Source organism: Salvelinus fontinalis, unplaced genomic scaffold, assembly GCF_029448725.1.
Source record: "Salvelinus fontinalis isolate EN_2023a unplaced genomic scaffold, ASM2944872v1 scaffold_0009, whole genome shotgun sequence".
In the NCBI taxonomy this organism is placed as follows: domain Eukaryota; kingdom Metazoa; phylum Chordata; class Actinopteri; order Salmoniformes; family Salmonidae; genus Salvelinus; species Salvelinus fontinalis.
Window position 1 is genome coordinate 205,655 of NW_026600218.1, and position 23,708 is coordinate 229,362.

At 40.0% G+C, this 23,708-nt stretch overlaps 1 protein-coding gene across 2 annotated transcripts; it reads left to right on the forward strand.

Annotated features, from left to right (window-relative positions):
- The first annotated feature begins 3,206 nt into the window (after positions 1-3,206).
- Positions 3,207-23,708, forward strand: LOC129842051 (guanylate-binding protein 1-like). Of its 2 annotated transcripts, XM_055910429.1 has the most exons (11): positions 3,207-3,225; positions 3,922-3,956; positions 4,685-4,879; positions 14,193-14,320; positions 14,479-14,588; positions 15,198-15,394; positions 18,836-19,078; positions 19,203-19,483; positions 19,869-20,081; positions 20,243-20,345; positions 23,196-23,708. In XM_055910429.1, the coding sequence occupies exons 3-11, from the start codon at positions 4,708-4,710 to the stop codon at positions 23,651-23,653; spliced, it is 1,905 nt and encodes a 634-aa protein (XP_055766404.1). In that variant the 5' UTR covers positions 3,207-3,225; positions 3,922-3,956; positions 4,685-4,707; the 3' UTR covers positions 23,654-23,708. The 2 variants fall into 2 exon arrangements, with proteins under 2 accessions (XP_055766404.1, XP_055766405.1); XM_055910430.1 differs by lacking the exon at positions 3,207-3,225 and having other exon boundaries at positions 3,906-3,956.

Below are 23,708 nucleotides of genomic sequence, written 5' to 3' on the forward strand. Positions count from 1 at the left end.
ACTACAAAATAGCCAATGTCATCAGTGTCAACATTGACAAGAAGGGCATTGTCAGAGATGTGCATGTCAGAACTTTTCCCAGCTACCCAGTCCCAACTGTGAAGCCTGCTCAAGAGAAGTCAAAGAAACTCTCAACTAAAATACCTGCTACAGTTCTTCATAGGGATGTCAGACGCATCATTGTTTTACTTCCTGTTGAAGAAGGAATAGCCTGATAGCTGAAATCGAACCTGCCCCAACACCGAGGTTCGTGTGACCTCCTTGGGTTCAAGAACCAGGAGGTCAAGTGGGAGGTGTTGCGTCAAAAAACAGAACACTCAAAACATGAGCACAATGGCAGCTCTTCCTTTAAAGAACTCCAGGCCTCAAGAGGGCAGATAACCCAAAAACACGGGTGGAACTAAAAAATTGAGCCAGGATTTCTGGAGGGACTACTTTTACATGCGCACCTGGCAGATAAGCATGGGTATAAAATGTTTGGGCTTAGCTTTGCTTGGGTCCTCAACATACAAACAGCTCATTGTTCAACCCTAAAGACGCAACTGGTATGTAATGTTTGGAATTATTTATTATGTTGCATCCAGTGCTTAGCACAATTTACATGTTTAACTCTGGTAGGAGTGGTGACTTATTTTGTTGTGGATATTTTCTGACTGCAGAAGTAATTGCTTGAAGTGCTAGATTAAATTGTTTAAATGTTTACTTTATTCAAAGCCATGCTTTGTTGCTGTGTCATGCATTGTTTATTGTGTAAAATAATGCATGTTAATTCTCTGTGTAAGGTTATCAACCTATTCCTATTCCCTATTCCTTATTCCTCTGTCATTCAACTACTCTATTCAACAAATCAACGGTTTCAACATTTTCAACAAATGGCATCAAAACCATAATAAAACACTGGAAATGAATTGAGTTGTCCCTTTGCATCCTTCACGTGTTGAGCAAGCCGTTTTCAAGTTTGGGCAGAGCTGAAATAATTATAACACCTAGACAACTTGGGTGCTTGACTGCAGTTGTAAGGCCAGAACGCTCAAATCAACCCTACTCCCCGGTCCGAACGTCCAGTGTGCTTTCCGAGAGCAAAACAGTCTGAATTTACAAACTGACCCTGAATTTATCAGCGCAGGCACTCCAGATTGAATTAAACTAGGCAAGTCAGTTAGGAACAAATTCTTATTTACAAGGACAGCCTACTCCTTCCTCCCCATCGAGGGATTAAACCCCTGTCTCCTGCATGCCCTTATTTTGTAGTACAGACATGGCCTGCTCTCCTTTGTATTTCTTCATCAGCATCTTTATGCTTTCATTAATTAAAGAATGGTAAAAACACACTTTCAAAATGCAGATGTTGATTTAGTAATGGATCCATAACGAATTACTATGGGAATAAATATCACTGATTTACAGAAATATTGTAACAAGTTGTCTAATGATGGCAAACAATTTAGAATCCTCCAGTCCTCTTATGCTGTAGCCTACTCCCGACCATCACGTTGTACAGCACCATATTTCCCATTCCATCCTAATAGAAACACCATAATATTAACAAAATGAATTAAACCAAATTTCTTCAAATCAATCCCATATGCTAGTTATTACAAAAAAGGTTTTAAATTCTCTGGTAATGCCAATATGGAAGACTATCAAATATTTCTCAAAGATGCCCTCTGGTGGTCAAACTAGCACTAACTTGCATTAACAGAAAAAGGCTGACAATTAGATAATGTGTCACAGAAGGCTGCCGCAGCCCGCAAGGTGTGCTGCAGTATGACACAACTTTTAAAGGAGCAATCACTGTATCTACATAGAGCAGCAGCCTCTAAGGTGCAGGGTTGAGTAACCGGGTGGTAGCCGGCTAGTGATGGCTATTTAATAGTATCTTGGCATTGAGATTGAAGCTGTTTTTCAGTCTCTGTCCCAGCTTTGATGCACCTGTACTGACCTTGCCTTCTGGATGATAGTGGGGTGAACTGGCCGTGGCTAGGGTGGTTGATGTCCTTGATGATCTTTTTGGCCTTCCTGTGACATCGGGTGCTGTAGGTGTCCTGGAGGGCAGGCAGTGTGTCCCCGGTGGGGGATGCGTTGGGCAGATCGCACCACCCTCTGGAGAGCCCTGCGATTGCTAGCGGTGCAGTTGCAGTACCAGCCGGTGATACATCCCGACAGGATGCTCTGAATTGTGCATCTGTAAAAGTTTGTGAGGGACTTAGGGGACAAATTTCCTCACCCTCCTGACTGACCATGGATTTCTACCATGGATTCCCCAATGTGCCTCTTTAAAAACAATGACAGAGACATGTTATTTATCTCATAAAGCAGTCCTGAGCGTGCGGCCAGACATTTTGAGGTGCTGGCTGTGATGCTACTGTGACTCAGGAAGGACATGCAACAGTACCTGCCTGGGTATGATAGGCAAACATAACACACCTCAAGACAACTCTTGTTTGGCTTCAGTCATGGCCGCTAGCATTTGTTAATGAGCATTGGTGAAAAACGTGGACAAATTAGGAAAAACTGTCGTCCTTTAAATATTTGAATATCTTGTTAATGCTTGGTTTGTCGTGCCCTGACCTTAGAGAGCCTTTTAATGTCTCTATTTGGTTTGGTCAGGGTGTGATTTGGGGTGGACATTCTGTGTTTTGTTTTCTATGATTTTATGTTTCTATGTTTTGGCCGGGTATGGTTCTCAATCAGGGACAGCTGTCTATCGTTGTCTCTGATTGGGAATCGTACTTAGGTAGCCCTTTTCCTTCTTTCTGTGTGTATAGTTAACTTTGTTTGTGGCACATAGCCCTTAAGCTTCACGGTTGTTTTGTATTGTTTATTGTTTTTGTCGGCGTCATCCTAAATAAAAGGTATATGTACGCTTACCACACTGCACCTTGGTCCAGTTCTTTCAACAGCCCTGACAGTACTAAAATTTGTAATATTATTTAATTCATTAATGAGGATTAACTCGCATCAATCATTCACAAAAGCATTTGGGGATTGGCTTGTAGGCTATTTGGTGTGAGTAAAATTAGGCCCTAAAATGTAGGCTTAAACACTAATGCCAGATAAAAATAATGAAAGAGAAAACCGATAGAAATTACACAAAAATTATGATTTATTTATGGATTTTTTAATGGATTCTTTTCTCTTTATTCTACCAGACCGCCACCCATCCTTCCTCCACCCGGACAATATTTATTGAACATTTGAGCCCCATGGACATAACCACTGAAGGTATTTTTCCCCTACTGTCTATACTCTAATCTTACTAGCACTACAGACTGTTCACCTCTCCTCTCTTGAAACTAACAATGGATTAAAACTGAGCAAATAAGAAATTAATCTCAGCATTTTTTTGTTGAGTCCTCCATCTCCTTTCTGCCTTGAATTGTCCTTTAGGACTTTTTTCTTGGTAAGCCCTTTTGTCAGAAGGCATAGTACCTTACGACCATTGGACCAAGGAAGAAAGGTTGCTGAGGGTGCTGCAGCATCACCTGAAAAATCAGAAGAAAAAAATATATATATTAATAAATAACACATATATTTTGGGGGGAAAAAATAAATTCTCACAAAAATAATAAAAATACATATTCATAATTAACTCATATTTTGAGAAATAAACGTTTTTTACTCTGACAAATAGTGCACTGTGTCTTTGCTGGCTCTGTATTAGTGGACCGATATAGCCGTCTGTAACAGGGGCAAAACAGTGTCTGCATCCCCCTTCCACAAAACATTATCACCACAAAATTCCCCCCATGAATACAAGGCACTTGGAATCTGGGGTAGTTTCCCACAGCAGTTCCTGTTATGATGGATTCTTGTAGTACTTAGGTCATGAAAGAGTTCACCAGACAGGAGGTCACTTTCACTTTCAGTGTCTGCAGCCTTCAAATAGCCTGCTGCTTACTGCTTTTGCCATCATTGCAGAGCATCCTTGACTCTCAGCGAAACTACGAGTATATGTGAGTATCAAGCCTGACTTTAACCTGACTTCTGATTTCCAAACCCACAGGTATTCATGGAAAAAATAATCTTCAAACTCTTCGCTGGTTGACCTAATCCTGACAAATTGACTCCATAAGAACTTGGACAGTGGTGTTTTTTAAAATGATTTCAGCGACCACTTTCCTATTGCTTGTACTGAAGATACCAAACTGAAACTCTGATCGTTGTATAATTATGAAGAGACATTTATAAAATTTCTCACCCCAGGTGTTCCTTCATGATCAATATTTTTCAGAGTTTATCTATACCTCACCCTGATTTGGCTGTAGAATTGTTCTCATGTCTTATTATCACTCTGGCAGACAAACACAATAACAAACCTGTGTCAAATGATCTACCAACTATGATCTTCAGTCTGGACCTTGATATTTTGGACCAGGGATGTTAGTGCTGGACTACAATACAAGCCTGTAGAACAAGTCACTACTGGACTGGAGCAGGTGATCCCTGCATTAGAATTTTGTCTTAAGATGCTGTCAAACTATTTACTATTTATTATTGTTACAGATCATTATTGGAATTTAAATGGTTTGTAAGTCGCTCTGGATAAGAGCGTCTGCTAAATGACTTAAATGTAAATGATGACAATGTGTTGTATTTTGCTATTGACATGACAAGGAATAGCATCATAGAGGTAAAATAAGTATTAATGATGATGAACTTGTATCAACCATTTCCTTTGAAGCGATCTTGTTAAGCCACTTGACCATGGACTCCCCAATGTGCCTCATTAACAACGCCGACGGAGAGCTTTGCGTAGAACCAGAGGGCATCAACTACCTGATGGGACTGAAACAGAAAGTCGTAGTTGTGGCGGTGGTCGGGCTGTATCGCACCGGAAAGTCCTACCTCATGAACAAGCTGGCTCAGAAGAGAAGTGGTGAGAGACAAATATATCTTACATAACAAACAGGTTTGGACATCATCTGTGCCTCAGTCTTTTTTGGTAACACTGTACATTAAGTTTCCCCTACTACTCTGAAACTACACAGTAATAACTGTAGTAACAACATAGCAGGACAGGGATTCTTGAAACTGGTACAGTCTTTGTATGGCAGAAGAAAACAAAATATAGTAAACAAAAAAAAAAGGCCTCCTTGCTCGCACACGCTTTTCAGTTCTGCCCACAAATTTTCTATAGGCTTGAGGACAGGGCTTTGTGATGGCAACTCCAATACCTTGACTTTGTTGTCCTTAAGCTATTTTGCCACAACTTTGGAAGTATGCTTGGGATCATTGTCCATTTGGAAGACCCATTTGCGACCAAGCTTTAACTTCCTGACTGATGTCTTGAGATGTTGCTTCAATATATCCACATTAATTCCCTCCTCATGATGCCATCTATTTTGTAAAGTGCACCAGTCCCTCCTGCAGCAAAGCACCCCGACAACATGATGCTGCCACCCCCGTGCTTCACGGTTGGGATGGTGTTCGTCGGCTTGCAAGTCTCCCCCTTTTTCATCCAAACATAACAATGGTCATTATGCCCAAACAGTTCTATTTTTGTTTCATCAGATCAGAGGACATTTCTCCAAAAAGTAAGATCTTTGTCCCCATGTGCAGTTGCTAACCGTAGTCTGGCTTTTTTATGGTGGTTTTGGAAAGTTGGCTTCTTCCTTGCTGCGCTGCCTTTCAGGTTATGTCGATATAGGACTCGTTTTACTGTGGATGTGGATACTTTTGTACCTGTTTCCTCCAGCATCTTCACAAGGTCCTTTGCTGTTGTTCTGGGATTGATTTGCACTTTTCGCACCAAAGTACGTTCATCTCTAGGAGACAGAATGCCTTCTCCTTCCTGAGTGGTATGACGGCTGCGTGGTCCCATGGTGTTTATACTTGCGTACTATTGTTTGTACCGATGAACGTGGTACCTTCAGGTGTTTGGAAATTGCTCCCAAGAATGAACCAAACTTGTGGAAGTCTACAAAAAAATGTTGAGGTCTAAGCTGATTTCTTTTGATTTTCCCATGATGTCAAGCAAAGAGGCACTGAGTTTGAAGGTAGACCTTGAAAAACATCCACAGGTACACCTCCAATTGACTCAAATTATGTCAATTAGCCTATCAGAAGCTTCTAAAGGCATGACATAATTTTCTGGAATTTTCCAAGCTGTTTAAAAGGCACAGTCAACTTAGTGTATATAAACTTCTGAACCACTGGAATTGTGATGCAGTGAATTATAAGTGAAATAATCTGTCTGTAAACAATTGTTGGAAAAATGACTTGTGTCGTGCACAAAGTAGATATCCTAACCGAATTGCCAAAACTATAGTTTGTTAACAAGAAATTTGCGGAGTGGTTGAAAAATTAGTTTAAATGACTCCAACATAAGTGTATGTAAACTTCTGACTTCAACTGTATATTTATTCATTTTTTTTACTTTATTCATTTCCATGTTTTCTCTATGAACAAAAATGCCCATTTCCTCAGGAAAGGATAACAATTTCAAACTCTCCCAAAATGTGGTCGTAAAAATGTAAAAAAAATTATGTTATGTGGTTCCTTACAATAGCCCTCTGTGACGTCAAGGAGTATTTCTCAAACTGTGATTCCTTAAAAATGTGTGCAAAATTTTGGTCAACTAATTAATCAGGAATGAGCAGGGTCAGCTTTACCATAAGGACCCCTTCATGACCTCATTACATGTAGTGAAACAAGACCACTCACGGTCTGGAAAGTTCTCTACTTTTGATAGATTTAAACAAAAGTATTGAAATCACCATGGTCACAATCATAACCTGTCATCTCCATCTCCCTTATGAAACTAAATAAATACTGCACTCTGAACCACAACACGTATTTGATTCATGATAGTGTTAGACAAAGCAAGGAACGAGAACTTTAAAACATGATGTGTTTTTTTTGGGAATTTGCAGCTGTTGTTGGTAAGTTACGAAATATGCTAGCTTCTGAAATTACTTTCTCAACCTTGAAATCCTTTAACCTGTCTAGCCCCGGGGTTCCGCTAGCAGAACTCCTCCCACATTCCACTGAAAAGGCAGAGCGCGAAATTCAAAAAATATTTTTGAGAAATATTTAACTTTCACACATTAACAAGTCCAATACGGCAAATGAAAGATAAACATCTTGTGAATCCAGTCAACATGTCCGATTTTTAAAATGTTTTACAGCGAAAACACCACGTATATTTATGTTAGCTCACCACCAAATACAAAAGAGCACAGACATTTCTTTCACAGCACAGGTAGCTTGCAGAAAACCAACCAAACTAACCAAGAACCAACCAAACTAACCAAGAAACAACTTCATCAGATGACAGTCTTATAACATGTTATACAATAAATCTATGTTTTGTTCGAAAAATGTGCATATTTGAGGTATAAATCAGTTTTACATTGCAACTACCATCACAGCTACCATCACAAATAGCACCGAAGCAGCCAGAGTAATTATAGAGACCAACGTGAAATACCTAAATACTCATCATAAAACATTTATGAAAAATACATGGTGTACAGCAAATGAAAGACAAACATCTTGTGAATCCAGCTAATATTTCAGATTTAAGTGTTTTACAGCGAAAAGACAATATAGCATTATATTAGCTTACTACAATAGTCTACCACACAACAGCATTGATTCAAGACAACAGTAGCGATAGCGACAAAACCAGCAAAAGATATTAATTATTTCACTAACCTTCATAAACCTCATCAGATGACAGTCCTATAACATCATATTACGCAATACATATATGGTTTGTTCGAAAATGTGCATATTTAGAGCTGAAATCCGTGGTTATACATTGTGAAAACGTAGCAAATATTTTCCAGAATCTCCGGATATATTTCTGACACTCACCTATTCTGACCAAATAACTAATCATAAACGTTACTAAAAAATACTTGTTGTACAGCAAATGATAGATACACTAGTTCTTAATGCAATCGCCGTGTTAGAATTCTAAAAATAACTTTAGTACGACATGCAGCTTACGTTATAGCGAGAGAGCGCCCAAAATCTGGGCGTAAACTAATAGTAAACATTTTCGACAGAAATATGAAATAACATCAAATGGGTCCTACTTTGGTTGAGCTTCCATCAGAATCTTGCACAAGGGGTCCTTTGTCCAGAACAATCGTTGTTTGGTTTTAGAATGTCCTCTTCTCCAGTCAATTAGCACGGAAAGCTAGCAAAGTGGCACGAAGCTCTCCTTCGTGAACAAATGCAGACAACGCAACACGCCTAACGTCCCGAAAAAATTTCAATAATCTAATAAAACTATATTGAAAAAACATACTTTACGATGATATTGTCACAATTATCAAATAAAATCAAAGCCGGAGATATTAGCCGTCTATAACGACAGCTTTTCAGAAGGCAATACCCGGTCCCTTCTCGCGCCTTCCAGAAAATAGGAAATTGGTGTCACGTCATGCCAAGAGCTCTTATTCGACCTCAGATCAAGTTATACACTCCATTTCTTCTCTCACTGCCTGTTGACATCTAGTGGAAGGCGTATGAAGTGCATGTATACTAATACATATCAAGCACATTTATAGGCAGGCCCTAGAACAGAGCATCGATTTCAGATTTTCCACTTTCTGTCAGGAAGATTGCTGCAAAATGAGTTCTGTTTTACTCACAGATATAATTCAAACCGTTTTAGAAACTAGAGAGTGTTTTCTATCCAATAGTAATAATAATATGCATATTGTACGAGCAAGAATTGAGTATGAGGCCGTTTGAAATGGGCACCTTTTATCCAGGCTACTCAATACTGCCCCTGCAGCCCAAAGAAGTTAACTTCTTGGAACTATAGGGGGTGCTGTTCCGCATTAGCATATTTGGGTCTCCAAATTAAACTGCCTCGTGCTAAATTCTTGATCGTACAATATGCATATTATTGTTATTATTGGATAGAAAACACTTTCTAGTTTCTATAGCCGTTGGAATTTTGTCTCTGTGGTACAGAACAATATCTACAGCACTTCATGACAGGGGTCAGATTTCAGAAATTTTTACCCCTGATCTGGAGTCTGTTTTTAAGGCGACAGTGAATGCTATGAAGAAACCGACACTGCCTACGTCTTCCTCTGGGTGTCTGTACGTCATCACGTTTTGAATGGAGTCTATTGCACAATCACAGCCACTATAAAACAAGAAAACGTAGAAGTACCGCTCTCTTCCTGCATGCGTCGTGCGCAAGATGGGCATCAGACCTGCCTCCTTCCAAATCGTTGTTTAGAGAGTGATATTTCTCCGGTCATGTTTTTAGTCGTTATAGTTGTTAAAAACATCATAATGTAGTTAATTTGAACCGTTTTATAGCAATTTATATCCGTTTAGTGCGATTTTGAGGAATTTCTTTGTTGTGCACTCTGAAACTTTGGACACGTTTTGGGGTCCCGTTCGATCGTTAGTGGATATTTCGAAGGACAGAGGACATCTATCGACCAAAAGAAGATTACAACATAGAAAGGATACATTGCCCAAGAATCTGATGGAAGAACAGCTCAAAGTAAGCAATATTTAATATGATAAATCGTTGTTCTGTCGAAATATTTTAAACGCATATTTCGCCATTTTGTTTGTTATCGCGTCACTTGGCGAACCCTGTATTGAAAAGTAAGGATAATTTTAAAAATGTAAGTCAGCGGTTGCATTAAGAACTAATTTGTCTTTCGATTCCTGTCAACCCTGTATTTTTTAGTCAAGTATATGATTAGCTTTCGATTAAACTAGATCACTCTGAAAACTGACGTCCCTCATTTTGATGCTTGAGTTGCTACTATTTTCATTGTATAACCACGGTTTTGTATGGCTAAATATGCACATTTTCGAACAAACTGTATATGTATGTTGTAAAATGATGTTACAGGAGTGTCATCGGAAGAATTCTGAGAAGGTTAGTGAAAAAATTAATATATTTTGGCGGTGATTACGTTATAGCGCTCTTTGGCTGGAATCGATGCTCTGGTAACGTTTTCACATGTGGTATGCTAACTTATCGATTTATTGTGTTTTCGCTGTAAAACGCTTAGAAAATCTGAAATATTGTCTGGAATCACAAGATCTGGGTCTTTCCATTGCTATGCTTTGTCTATTCTTATGAAATGTTTTATTAAGAGTAAATTGGTCATACACGTTGCTCTCTATAGTAATTCTAGTCGTCTTGTGATGGTCGGTGCAATTGTAAACTGTGATTTCTACCTGAAATATGCACTTTTTTCTAACAAAACATATCCTATACCATAAATATGTTATCAGACTGTCATCTGAAGAGGTTTTTTTCTTGGTTAGTGGCTATCAATATCTTAGTTTAGCCGAATTGGTGATAGCACCTGAAGTAGTAAGAAACTGATGGAGTTAGAAAAGTGGTGTATTTTGCTAACGTGTTTAGCTAATAGATTTACATATTTTGTCTTCCCTGTAAAACATTTTAAAAATCTGAAATGGTGGCTTTATTCACAAGATCTGTATCTTTCATCTGGTGTCTTGGACTTGTGATTTAATGATATTTAGATGCTACTATCTACTTGTGAAGCTATGCTAGCTATGCTAATCAGTGTGTGGGGGGATGGGGGGTGATCCCGGGGTAGAGGCTCGTTAGAGGTTAATGCAACCGCTGTGTCAGATTTAAGAAAAGCTTTACCGAAAAAGCACACCATGCAATAATCTGAGTACAGAGCTCAGACAAAAACACAAGCAATACACATATCCGCCATGTTTTGGAGTCAACATAAGTCAGAAATAGCATTATAAATATTCTATTACCTTTGATCTTCATCAGAATGCACTCCCAGGAATCCCAGTTCCACAATAAATGTTTGATTTGTTCGATAAAGTTCATAATTTATGTCCAAATACCTCCTTTTTGTTTGCGCGTTTAGTACACAACCCAAACTCACGATGCGTGAGCAGACAGAAAGTCAAAAAGTTCCGTTACGGTCCGTAGAAACATGTCAAACGATGTATAGAATCAATCTATAGGATGTTTTTATCATAAATCTTCAATAATGTTTCAACCGGACAATTCCTTTGTCTTCAGAAATGCAATGGAACAGAGTTAACTCTCACGTGAACGTGCGTGGTCAGCTCATGGCACTCTGCCAGACCTCTGACTCATTCAGCTCCCATTCCCCCCTCCTTTATAGTAGAAGCATCAAACAAGGTTCTAAAGACTGTTGACATCTAGTGGAAGCCTTAGGAAGTGCAAAATTACCCCATAGACACTGTATATTCAATAGGCCATGAGTTGAAAAACTACAAACCTCAGATTTCCCACTTCCTGGTTGGATTTTTTCTCAGGTTATTGCCGGCCATATGAGTTCTGTTATACTCACAGACATCATTCAAACAGTTTTAGAAACTTCAGAGTGTCTTCTAATCCAAAAATACTAATACTATGCATATCTTAGCTTATGGGACTGAGTAGCAGGCAGTTTACTCTGGGCACCTTATTCATCCAAGCTACTCAATACTGCCCCCATACTGCTCCCAGCCATAATGAATGTTCTATTGTCTCCAAATTTCATCTCATTAGCCTAGTATCTGCAAATGTTACATTCTAACTAGTTTAGAAGTTAATACCCTACTACTGGGTTTCACTTTACAATAATTTGCTTGCTCTGGTACATGATAATTACTGTGTAACTACATTGTTCTTAAACTGGGGTCCATTTGGTGTCGATTGCATCTCTCTGATTCAGAGGGGTTGGGTTAAATAAGGAATACCCATTTCAGTTCAATGCATTCAGTTGTACAACTGACTAGGTATCCCCCTTTCCTTTCCATTGAGCCAGGTCATAACATATTAATTAACCTGTTGAAAATAACCAGTAGTTAATGACAGAGTATGCCTTGTTACAATTGTTGTTACCAGGTCCTAGCCTTGGACCGGCACTGCATGAGGAGTTATTACCATGGTAATACACAGGTGACGTTCCAACATGTAATTACAAATCACAATAGTTACATATGGGAACAATAAAATGTGTAATTACATCAAATAAATCATGAATAATTACACATGTGGAACTAAAAAATCACTTTTCCTGACAAACATTTGGTGTTGTGATGGTAATTAAAGAAATGTAGGGGTAGTGGTCAGAGCCTTTTGGGGGCCCCAAATGTTTTTGGTGTTAAAATGCATTTCCTGCAATTCTACACATTTTGCCATGGGGTGGTGAGAAAGGTTTGCCATTTTAAAGCACATTTCCTGCGATTACACACATTTTGTCTTTATTTAACTAGGCAAGTCAGTTAAGAACAAATTCTTATTTTCAATGACGTCCTAGGAACAGTGGGTTAACTGCCTTGTTCAGGGGCAGAACGACAGATTTGTAATTTGTCAGCTCAGGGATTTGAACTTGCAACTTTTCAGTTACTAGCCCAATGCTCTAACCACAAGGCTACCCTGCCACCCCAAATGTGGCAGATAACATATAACAAAATCAACAGAAACCCCCTGGAGGTCAGGGTCCCTGAGCACATGCCCTGCTTGTCCGGTCGGTCATTTGGTGATGATTAAGCCTAGGGTTAGATAATTGTCTGGAATACCTTACCTAGCAATCTACAGTAAAAGCTGACGTGGGCTAATTGAGTAAATGACGTGCAGTAACAAGAGGGTATGTGCTGATTCGCCAACACATTTTGAAGTTTCACTTTGTGTATTCTACTTTTCTGACTCTCAATAGTAAGTTGAGACCCCGACTGAGCTACAAAATATATATACAGTAGATATATATACAGTGAGCAAACAACGTATTGGTAAACATTTTGTGTTTTGGCTCTGTACTCCAGCACTTTGGATTTGAAATGATAAAATGAATATGAGGTTAAGCTGTAGACTGTCAGCTTTATTTTGAGGGTATTTTCATCCATACCAAGTGAACCGTTTAGAAATTACAGCACTTTTTGTACATAGTCCCCCCTTTTTAGGGACCAAAAGAATTAGGACAGATTCATGTGTATTAAAGTAGGTTTAGTATTTGGTCCTATATTCCTGGAACACAATGATGATATCAACCTTGTGACTCTGCAAACTTGTTGGATCCATTTGCTGTTGGTTTTGGTTGTTTCAGATTATTTTGTGCCAAATGGAAATGAATGGTAAATAATGTGTTGTGTCATCTTGGACTCACTTTTATTGAAAATAAGAAAATAATGTTTCTAAACACGTCTCCATTACTGTGGATGCTACCATGATTACACAGAGTCCTGAATGAATCGTGAATAATAATGATTGAGAAAGTTACAGACGCACAAATATCATACCCCCAAAAATTGATAACTTCCCCTGTTATTGTAATGGTGAGAAGTTAGCATGTCTTGGTGGTATGATATAAAATGCTAACCTCCCCTGTTATTGTAATGGTGAGAGGTTAGCATGTCTTGGAGGTATGATATAAAATGCTAAACTCCCCTGTTATTGTAATGGTGAGAGGTTAGCATGTCTTGATGGAATGATATAAAATGCTAACCTCCCCTGTTATTGTAATGGTGAGAGGTTAGCATGTCTTGGAGGTATGATATAAAATGCTAAACTCCCCTGTTATTGTAATGGTGAGAGGTTAGCATGTCTTGGAGGTATGATATAAAATGCTAACCTCCCCTGTTATTGTAAAGGTGAGAGGTTAGCATGTCTTGGGGGTATGAACTTTCTCACTCATCATTATTCACGATTCATTCAGGACTATGCATAATCATGGTAGCATCCACATTGTGTTACCAAACATATACTATTCTTATTTACAACAAAAGTGACTCAAATATGACACGATACATTATTTACCAATTATTTCTTAGTGAATTTTGTCCCAATACTTTTTGTCCCCTAAAATGGGGCAACTATCTCCCCCTACCCCCCTAGTTCTGGTCTGCAGTAGTTCTGGTCTGCACTAACTAACTCTGGTCTAGGGTTTTGCTAGTAGCTAGCTAGTTCTGGTCTGCAGTAGTTCTGGTCCGCACTAACTAACTCTGGTCTAGGACTTTGCTAGTAGTTAGCTAGTTCTGGTCTGCAGTAGTTCTGGTCTGCACTAACTAACTCTGGTCTAGGGCGTTGCTAGTAGTTAGCTATTTCTGGTCCGCACTAACTAACTCTGGTCTAAGGCTTAGCTAGTAGTTAGATAGTTCTGGTCTGCAGTAGCTTTGATCGAGCTCTGTAACAGTGTTATAGGCTGGTTTAATATTTATACTGTAAATGTCCTCAACAATCTATGTTGATATAGGTTTTGCCCTTGGAGCCACCATCCAGTCCAAGACTAAGGGCATCTGGATGTGGTGTGTCCCTCATCCTGAAAAAACAGACCACACCCTGGTGCTGCTGGATACAGAGGGACTGGGGGACGTGGAGAAGGTGGGAGGTCAAAGTTCAATCTCTTTACAATCCACATTAAAGATTCACATTCCTTCATTTACCAACAAAGCACGGTGAACACATATCTGCACACTCATCTTTTAAATGAGATGATTACTTAGTCAGAGATCCAATACATGTTGTGATACTTGTTTCAGGGGGATTCTAAGAATGATGCCTGGATCTTCTCTCTGGCCATTCTGTTAAGCAGTACTCTGGTCTACAACAGTCAAGGGACCATCAACAATGATGCTGTGGAGAAGCTTCAGTATCCTTTTGGGTTAACATTTGGCTCCATTCTGTGGCATCTTGTGGACACAATCTGTGGTATTTGATATGATAGTTTGCTTGTTTGTTAGGCTTTTGACAGTCATCTCAGACATATTAGTGGTAGCCAGGCTAATTGTGATGGACATTTTCATGAATTTGTATGTATATTTTAATCATTATTTAATTGTAGGCTAGACCTAATCACTGATATGGTAGAGAATTTAAATGTTCATAATGTGCCAACTAAATATGTTCCATTTAATTAAATATACTATATGCAAGTTGCATATGTCGTGTTTATCAGTACTACGTAGTAATTTATTTCTCTGGAAACTGTAAAGGGCTTGAGAAATCTCAGGATGCCGGTTCCCGGGATTGATTCTTAGCTTTAGTGAACATGAAGAGTTGGTGTTGACTAAAAGCAATGTCTGTGACTTTCAAACAAATGAAGTTACTGTGTCAGTTGAAATCTAAACTGAAAATTACTTGTTTTTTTTGTTTTTTTTGTTTGTAGTTTCCCTGAAATTCAAACCCCTGTACTCAAACTGTTCATGACACTGACATGAGCTTTGGGAACTCCTGTATCAATCCTCAACCGGTCCTACAGATATGTTAACGAGCTGACAGAGATGATCAAGGTGAAGTCTTCCACTGACAATGAGGAGGAAGGAGAGGGCACCCAGTTTATGCAGTTCTTTCCTAATTTTGTGTGGACCGTCAGAGATTTCACTCTACAGCTCGAGATCGACGGCAGAGAAATCACTCCAGACCAGTATCTGGAGAATTCCCTGCAACTCAAGAAAGGTGAATGTCATTAATATAAACCATGTAGTTTGAGACCTAGATGCTGATTGGTTCAAATAGCATTCCAGCTGTGTGTATATCAGACAATATACCACGGTATGATGCAAAGCGTAGCGTTATGACTATAACTACTGTTCCCTGAAGGAGTACAACATACTATGGGGAGTCACACTCTCGCGACTTCGGATGAAGGATCTACAATCATGCCTGATAAGGCCAATGAAATCCTGGGACTGGGAGAGATTCTTCCACCAATCTTGACAACTGTGTGTCTCAACATGGAGATGGGACACTTTTCATCCAACTCATATGTGGGAGACACAACACTTTTTACACCCGTGAACACTGTGGAACTCAGTTGAAAAACCTGTGTTCATGTGCCAAGGTTTGCCTAAAGCCTTGCCCACTCTGGGTACACAGGCTCCAGCGATCAGTGAGGAGCCTAGAGCCTCACTCGGTTTAGGCGGTAAGATGCGTTCCGGCAACCGGCTGGTACCCAGCACTGGAACGCATGCATTACAAATAGACCTAGGGAAAAAGCCTTATCATGGAGGTTACCCTACCGACAAGTCATAGCTACTGGCGACAAAATACATTGTAACATAGCTGGGAATAGAACAGACAGCTGTTGTAACAGACCTAATTCCCAGGAATGAAAAGAGTTGAGCTGGAGACAGACAGCTCATTTGGGGGCTCATCATTTGGGGGCTCATATGAACCACAGAGACTTTGTGTTGGATAATAGGGTGGTCGTGTCCAACCCTGCTCGTTCCCTCAACTCCGCTACCAGCAACTAATCACCTATAGAGACCATAACCTGTATCACTAGACACCAGAGGCCATTGAGATCCAGGCAGGGAACAGCAATGAATCTCAGTAATGAGCCACCCATGGGGGAGGGGCGCCCCCTTGTGGACAAATACCCAACTTTTCACTCTCACTCTGGAGAGATTGATATAGCCCCTGAACCCCGTTGACACCGTGGAACGTGGGGTAACAAAGGGGGGGGGGACATTAAACATAGACAAGCTTCCAACATATGTAGTGCTTCCATGAGACTGTATAACCTGCTATATCTGTATAACCTAAGCTAGCATCTGTGACCGATGCAGTCTATTTAGAATAACCAAGTGACTTTACGCTACGTATTCTTAACAGGGCAGCTAACCCAGCAACTCCACCATGGGCAGGTAGGAATAGCTAGTTATATGCAGTGCTTGTTTAGCTAGCCCAGTCTCAAAAGTCCAAGTAGTGAATGGTTTACTGGGGTGGGACCGGACCGTTCATCAACATGTCTGGGAAGAAAGGTAAACGGTGCTTGACCGAGGCAGGCACAGGCAGCGGGGGGTACCCACCGAACCTGGCCACCCTCTCTCTTCGGGTAGCCTCATCCTAACTGGCGACAGGAGCGCACAGGAGCCAGGTGGCTGCGCAGGTAGGAACTCGCTTTGAGTCCCACAATCACACCGGCGTGATTCATTAACTTCAACCCCTTTAAAACATTGTGTGTTTGAGCTACATACTCCTTTTTTTGCATCAGATTCGTTCCTTCTGTATCCACAGATACCAACAATTAACATGTGTAATTAATGGGGGCTGAGCTAGAGTGGAGTTTGTGTGACAAGGACGGATCCCGAAAACGGTTCTTCTCACAAAAAAAAGTCTGTAATGTCCAACCAGTTTGAGCTACGGACCATTATGACCCCAATATGAAAAGCTTGGACATACAAACGTATACATCTTCTACATAGAAGATGATAGGAAATCCCAGGACATAGTGTCTATAATACTGTAAGGGGTTCTTCTACATAGAAGATGATAGGAAATCCCAGGACAGTGTCTATAATACTGTAAGGGGTTCTTCTACATAGAAGACCATAGTAAATCCCAGGTCACAGTGTCTATAATACTGTAAGGGGTTCCTCTACATAGAATATCATAGGAATCCCAGGTCATAGTGTCTATAATACTGTAAGGGGTTCCTCTACATAGAAGATCATAGGAAATCCCAGGACATAGTGTCTATAATACTGTAATATGATCACATAGTTGCTGTCACAAACTCCAAACTCCACACAGTCGTCACTGAGTAGTTGGATATTAGTTTCCCACTGAGCAAACAATTTCTGGACTTAAAAATTATCAGGTTTCTGTTAAGTCGGACCGTATTTTTTACTTTTTTTACATTTGAAATAAATCTCACGAATGCAACTGTTTATGTCAAATTGTTGTTCTACATGTAGTCTGGTTGTCCTGAAAAGAGCGTGGTAAAACACTTCAATGTGATGCTAAATATAAGATCAAGCAGATGAATGAAACCGAGGCGGTCAGTGACGTTTAAGACGAGGGAGAAAGAATCTTTTTTTTCATGAGCATGGACTTATTTCTATTACAGCATATTGGATGACTGTCATTCATATTCCATTCACCCAGTTTAATTACTTCTTCGGGATCGGTGTACCTTCCACGGGACAGTTGAGCTAACGTAGGCTAATGCGATTAACATGAGGTTGTAAGTAACAAGAGCATTTCCCAGGACATAGACATTTCTGATATTGGCAGAAAGCTTAAGAAATGTTTTTCAACAGAATCGGCGGAATGAATACACCCCTGATCACACGCAAACACTGTTCGTTTCATAGCAGCCACATACAAACGGCATGATCATTTTGCTCATTTTATATATATATTTACATATAAATATATAATTCCTTCGCGCGTCTACACGCTCTCCACCTGTCACCATTTTCCCTTCATTTGTAGACTTCAGTGCACAACACATCAGCTGTCTGTGACCAGGCAAAAAAAGTAAAACCTTCATATCATAACTGCTAACTACTACACACATCTGCATCATTGTCACCATATTAGCTAACGTCATAGTCAACATAGCTAATAGAAGTAAGGTGTTACTAAACCCGCTACATTCATGCAATAACGTTACAGTTAACAGTCAGCAAGCAGTTTAGCAGTTAAACCGGCGGGCCCTGGTGGCAATAAATTACTAAAACCAAAAGCTTACCTTGGAAGAGTTTCAATGTTAGACTTTTCCAGCTAGGTAACATAGCATCCCTCGCTGTTTTAGCCGGTTGTTTGAGTAGGCTAAACTAGCTAGCTGCATTCACTAGCTAACTGAAAGTGGAAAAAATACAACAAAAAATACACCATCGCTTCTCCTTCATTTTTAAAGAAATTAATTAGTTAAAATCTGTTAAAATATTGTCTTTCTCTTTGAGTCAATTAATCATTACACTGCAGTGCTAGCTAGCTGTAGCTTATGCTTTCAATACTAGATTCATTCTCTGATCCTATGAATGGGTTGATAACATGTCAGTTCATGCTGTAAGAGCTCTGATAGGTTGGAGGAGAAAGGAGATATTATTGGGACGTCTAAGATCTGCTTGTAATATAAAAACTAGTAATGCCAATGTTATCTTTCAGGTACTAGTAAAAAGATCAATGACTACAACTTCCCGCGAGAGTGCATCCGGAACTTCTTCCCCTCACGCAAGTGTTTTGTGTTCCCCTCCCCTACAACTCCTGACAACATGCAACGACTGGACTCCATGGACGAGGCTGAGCTGTCTGAAAGATTCAGAGAGGTCGCAGATACTTTCTGCCGCTTCATTTTCCAGGAGAGCCGTACGAAGACTGTTATAGGGGGACACACATTGACCGGAGAGAGTGAGTCAGATATCTACCTACAGTACAGTATGTGAAAATTGATAAATATATTGATATATTGAATTTTATTATACCACTAAATATTAAGTGGCACATGTTTTTCCTCACACCTGTCTGATTGCAGTGCTGGGGCACTTGGTCACCACCTATGTGGAGACCATAGCCAAAGGCAATGTGCCTTGTCTGGAGAATGCTGTGTTGGCCATGGCTAAAATTGAGAACCAGGCTGCTGTGGATGAGGGCCTGGCGGTGTACCAGGAGGGAATGGAGGATGTGAAGGCCTTATTCCCGGTGGACATCAATCAGCTGTCAGAGAACCAGCTTTGCTCAGAGGCCCAGGCCAGACAGGCGTTTATGAAGCGATCCTTCAAAGACGAAAATGGGGAATTCTTGAAAGCTCTTGCGGTATGGATCATCATTCTAGATCTGTGCCTGGTTCACACAATGCATTTTTAACATCGTCAAGGCCGTTCAATAGAAACATTATTGGTTAGTTTATGCAACAAAATGATAATCACCAGTAACAATAACACCAGTAGGACCCAAGGACACTAGGTGGAATATGACCAAGCAGTGCAATTCCTCAATCAATTAACTTCTAGAGACAAAAGAACACAACTGCAAAAATCATTGCTCAGATTAGATTTTTAATCTTGGAATAAAAATTACACTATATTGAATAAAAGCCTAATATAGATATGGAGCCAATATGTAACAATTTATCACTGTAGGAACACGGCATTCCGGGTTTCACATGCCTGAATCTGAAAATTCCCAATAAATCTTTCAGGAAGCCATTGGCAACCACAACGTCAACCTTTTCAAACAGAACAAGGATGCCTCTGAGAAGAAGTGCAAGGCCCTTCTGGAGAATCTGTCTGCTCTGATGGATCAGTGGGTGAAGAAGGGGACGTACACCACACCAGGAGGCTATGAGCTTTACTGCAATCACCATGACAACATAGTGGCACAGTACCGGGCCGAGCCCAACAAAGGAGTCCGGGTAAGAGCTAGAACCCAAACAACATCAACAATGTAGTGTATTAGAGAATCAAAACATCCATCATTAGTCAGTAATGATGACCAACATTTCAACATTTTTGTCACCTGGTTACAGTTTGAATCAAATTCAATGCAACAACCTATAAGGGCTGTTTTCTGCAGGCTGAGGAGGTTCTGGAGCAGTTCCTGAAGGGAAAGAGTGCAGAGTCCAACTCCATCCTGCAAGCTGACAAAAAAATGACTGAAAAAGAGAAGGAAATCCAAGGTAAGCCACACCTCAAACTTTTTTATTTCCAATTAAAAAATAATAATCAACTGTGTGAGGTTAATGTTCGGAAGACAAGACCAGTGGCAACGCCCTAATGCCAGGCCCCGCCCAAAAAGACAACTTTAAGTAATATGGAGTTAAAAGTATTATTAGTGGCTGGCTAGAACATATAAATTATGACAGATTTTACAAATAAGCATTTTGCTACTATCTGCTATTTTGAATGATATGATTTTATTTCCAGTCCCTTCAGAAAGTATTCCCACCCCTTGACTTTTCCAAACACAGATTCAACCATAAAGACCAGGGAGGTTTTCCAATGCCTCTAACCGATGTGAAATGGCTAGCTAGTTAGCGGTGGTGCGCGCTAATAGCGTTTCAATCGGTGACGGGTGACGTCACTCGCTTTGAGACCTTGAAGTGGTGGCTCCCCTTGCTCTGCAATGGGTAAAGATGCTTTGAGGGTGACTGTTGTTGATGTGTGCAGAGGGTCCCTGGTTTGCGCCCGGGTCGGGGCAAGGGGAAGGACTAAAGTTATACTGTTACACCTCGCAAAGGTCACCTATTGGTAGATGGGTAAAAAGAATAAAAGCTGACGCTGAATATCCCTTTGAGCATGGTGAAGTTATTAATTACACTTTGGATGGAATACACCCAGTCTTTACAAAGATACAGGCGTCCTACTTATTAACTCAGTTGCCGTAGAGGAAGGAAACCACTCAGCGATTTCACTATTAGGTCAATGGTGACATTAAAACAGTTACAGAGTTTAATGGCTGTGATAGAAGAAAACTGAGGATGGATCAACAACATTGTAGTTACTTCACAATACTAACCTAATTGACAGAGTGAAAAGATGGAAGCCTGTACAGATCAAAAATATTCCAAAAGATGCATCCTGTTTGCAACAAGGCACTCAAGTAATACTGCAAAAAATGTGGCTAAGAAATTTACTTTTTGTTATGAATGCAAAGTGTTATGTTTGGGGTAAATCTAATAGAACTGTCACGTTCCTGACCTTATTTCCTTTGTTTAGTTGTTCAGGATGTGAGATGGTTGGACATTCTATGTTTTGTGTTTCTATGTTGGGTTTGTTGTTTGGCCTAATATGGTTCTCAATCAGAGGCAGGTGTTTGTCATTGTCTCTCATTGGGAACCATATTAAGGTAGCCTGTTTTTCACTGTTGGTTTGTGGGTGATTGTTCCTGTTCGTGCGTTCATGTGTTTTATGTTCTCTAGTTCAGGACTGTAGCTTTGTTGGTTTTCGTTTGTTTATTGTTTTGTTCGTATTTGAAGAACTATTCTAATAAATATGGATACATACCACGCTGCGCTTTGGTCCTCTTCTTCAACCGACGAAAGCCGTTACAATAACACATTGCTGAGTACCACTCTCCATATTTTCAAGCATAGTGGTGACTGTATCATGTTATGGGTATGCTTGTAATTGTTAAGGACTGGGGCCATTTTTGTATTTTTTTAAAAGTTTAAACATGTTGTCATTGTAGGTTAATGTTTGTAGGTAGGTGAGAGAAAACATATTTAATCAACAAAACAACAACATGTGGAATAAGTCAAGGGGTATGAATACTTTCTGGATGCACTGTCTACCAATCTGGTGCCCAACTAACTAGCGCCGTAGGGATATCCAAATTGAACCCAAATTTAACTCAGGCATTACGATCGGGTTGCGTGCAGCTGCACTCTGAATTGATGATTACTTGCGTGCTGCCAGCAGGGGGCATGTGGGCCGGATTGATACAAACCCAACCTTCATTTACATTGTGATGCCGTCACGACCACAAAAATCTGTTTTGGGACTGACTTCATGACCAAAATGATCCTTTATACACTTTTTAGTACATTTTAATAGTAGAATAAATGTTGGACTCATATCGATTAACTAAAGGAGAAGTCTGTTTTTTTACAGGCAGTTGCTCTTTAAAATCAAGGGGAATAGACCAGACCCGAGCTATGAACCAGCTCACCACTGCAAAGCACTGAATAATCGCCCCTCTTCAAACATGCAATATGTGCTGTTGAGGGTAATTTACAGTGGAAATTAAATTGATTTACAAAGTAACTCAAAATGTGCTTGCCTGGTTCAGCAACGATCATCTCGCCCATTTGTTGTTTGATTAATTCTTAAAAGTACAAAACAGTCTATATAAAACAATTATTTTATCAAATATTGAATTCAGCCTTAGAAACGCATTAAATAACACACTCTTAAATGGCAAGAAAAGACAGTCAAATTAAATCATAAGGAATAAGGTTTTGAAATGTCTGTCCTAAATCTAGGAGATATAAGAAAGCTCGGGGGAAAAAATATATACTTTTTTTTACAAATATTTAACACTTTTTTTTGTTGGCACAAAGCTACCTCCTTTTTTAAACCGGTGCTGGGTTACCTTCAGATGAGTCCCGTGACACTTGTGGTAATAGAGCAAAACGGGGAACAAGATGTCCGTGAGAGTCTCCACTTTCTACAGAGTGGTCATATTAGTTTGTAGACCAAACCGTTCGGATACTACAGATGTTTTCATGAGAAGACCAATTTTCATGATGTCTCCCGGTCTGACAAACAGCGCAGTAGATCTGCCCCTTTCCACCGCAGATGCGGAAGGGCGACATAAATGGATGTGGTGGATTGAGACTCAGCTCAATGCAAAATAAATCTCTAGTTTAAATCTGCCAGATTTTAATGGGTATTTTTTTATTTTGTTACTTAGATTGACGCACCATTGCGCCAATAGACTCTAGAGGGTTTTAATGAGTGTGAATCTGTATGAGAAAATGAGTTGTCCAGTTTTCCTACTTATTTCTCGCTCTCCTTGGCTCTTCCAGCTGAGAAGATGAAAACAGCTGAGCTGGAGCACGAGAAGGCAGCATTCAAGGAGCAACAGGCAGAGATGGAGCGCACCATTGAGAACAATCGCATTCGCCAGGAGAAGTACTTGAAGGAGATGGAAGAGAAGATGGAGAAGGAGAAGAAGCAAGAGCAGCAGGAGTTCAACAGGACCCTGGACCGCAGGATGCAGGAGCAGAAAGATCTCCTGGAGAAGGGCCATAAGGAGAAGGCTGAGCTGATGAGACAAGAGATCTTGGAGATTAAGAAGAATAATCAATTGGAAAGGGAAGCCAATGCCCAGAATCAGAAGGCTCTGCAGGAATTATTCAAGCAGCAGGCTGAGGGACAGAGTAAAGAGAGGGAAATGTTAATGAGGGACCTCAACAATAGATCACAGGCCCCTGTACAAGTTGTTGAACGACTTGTTCCTCAACAGCCCTGTATCCTAATGTGATCCACTCCACCTTGAATTCCTGACTATGAAAAGTAAACTGATATTGAGTCTTGAA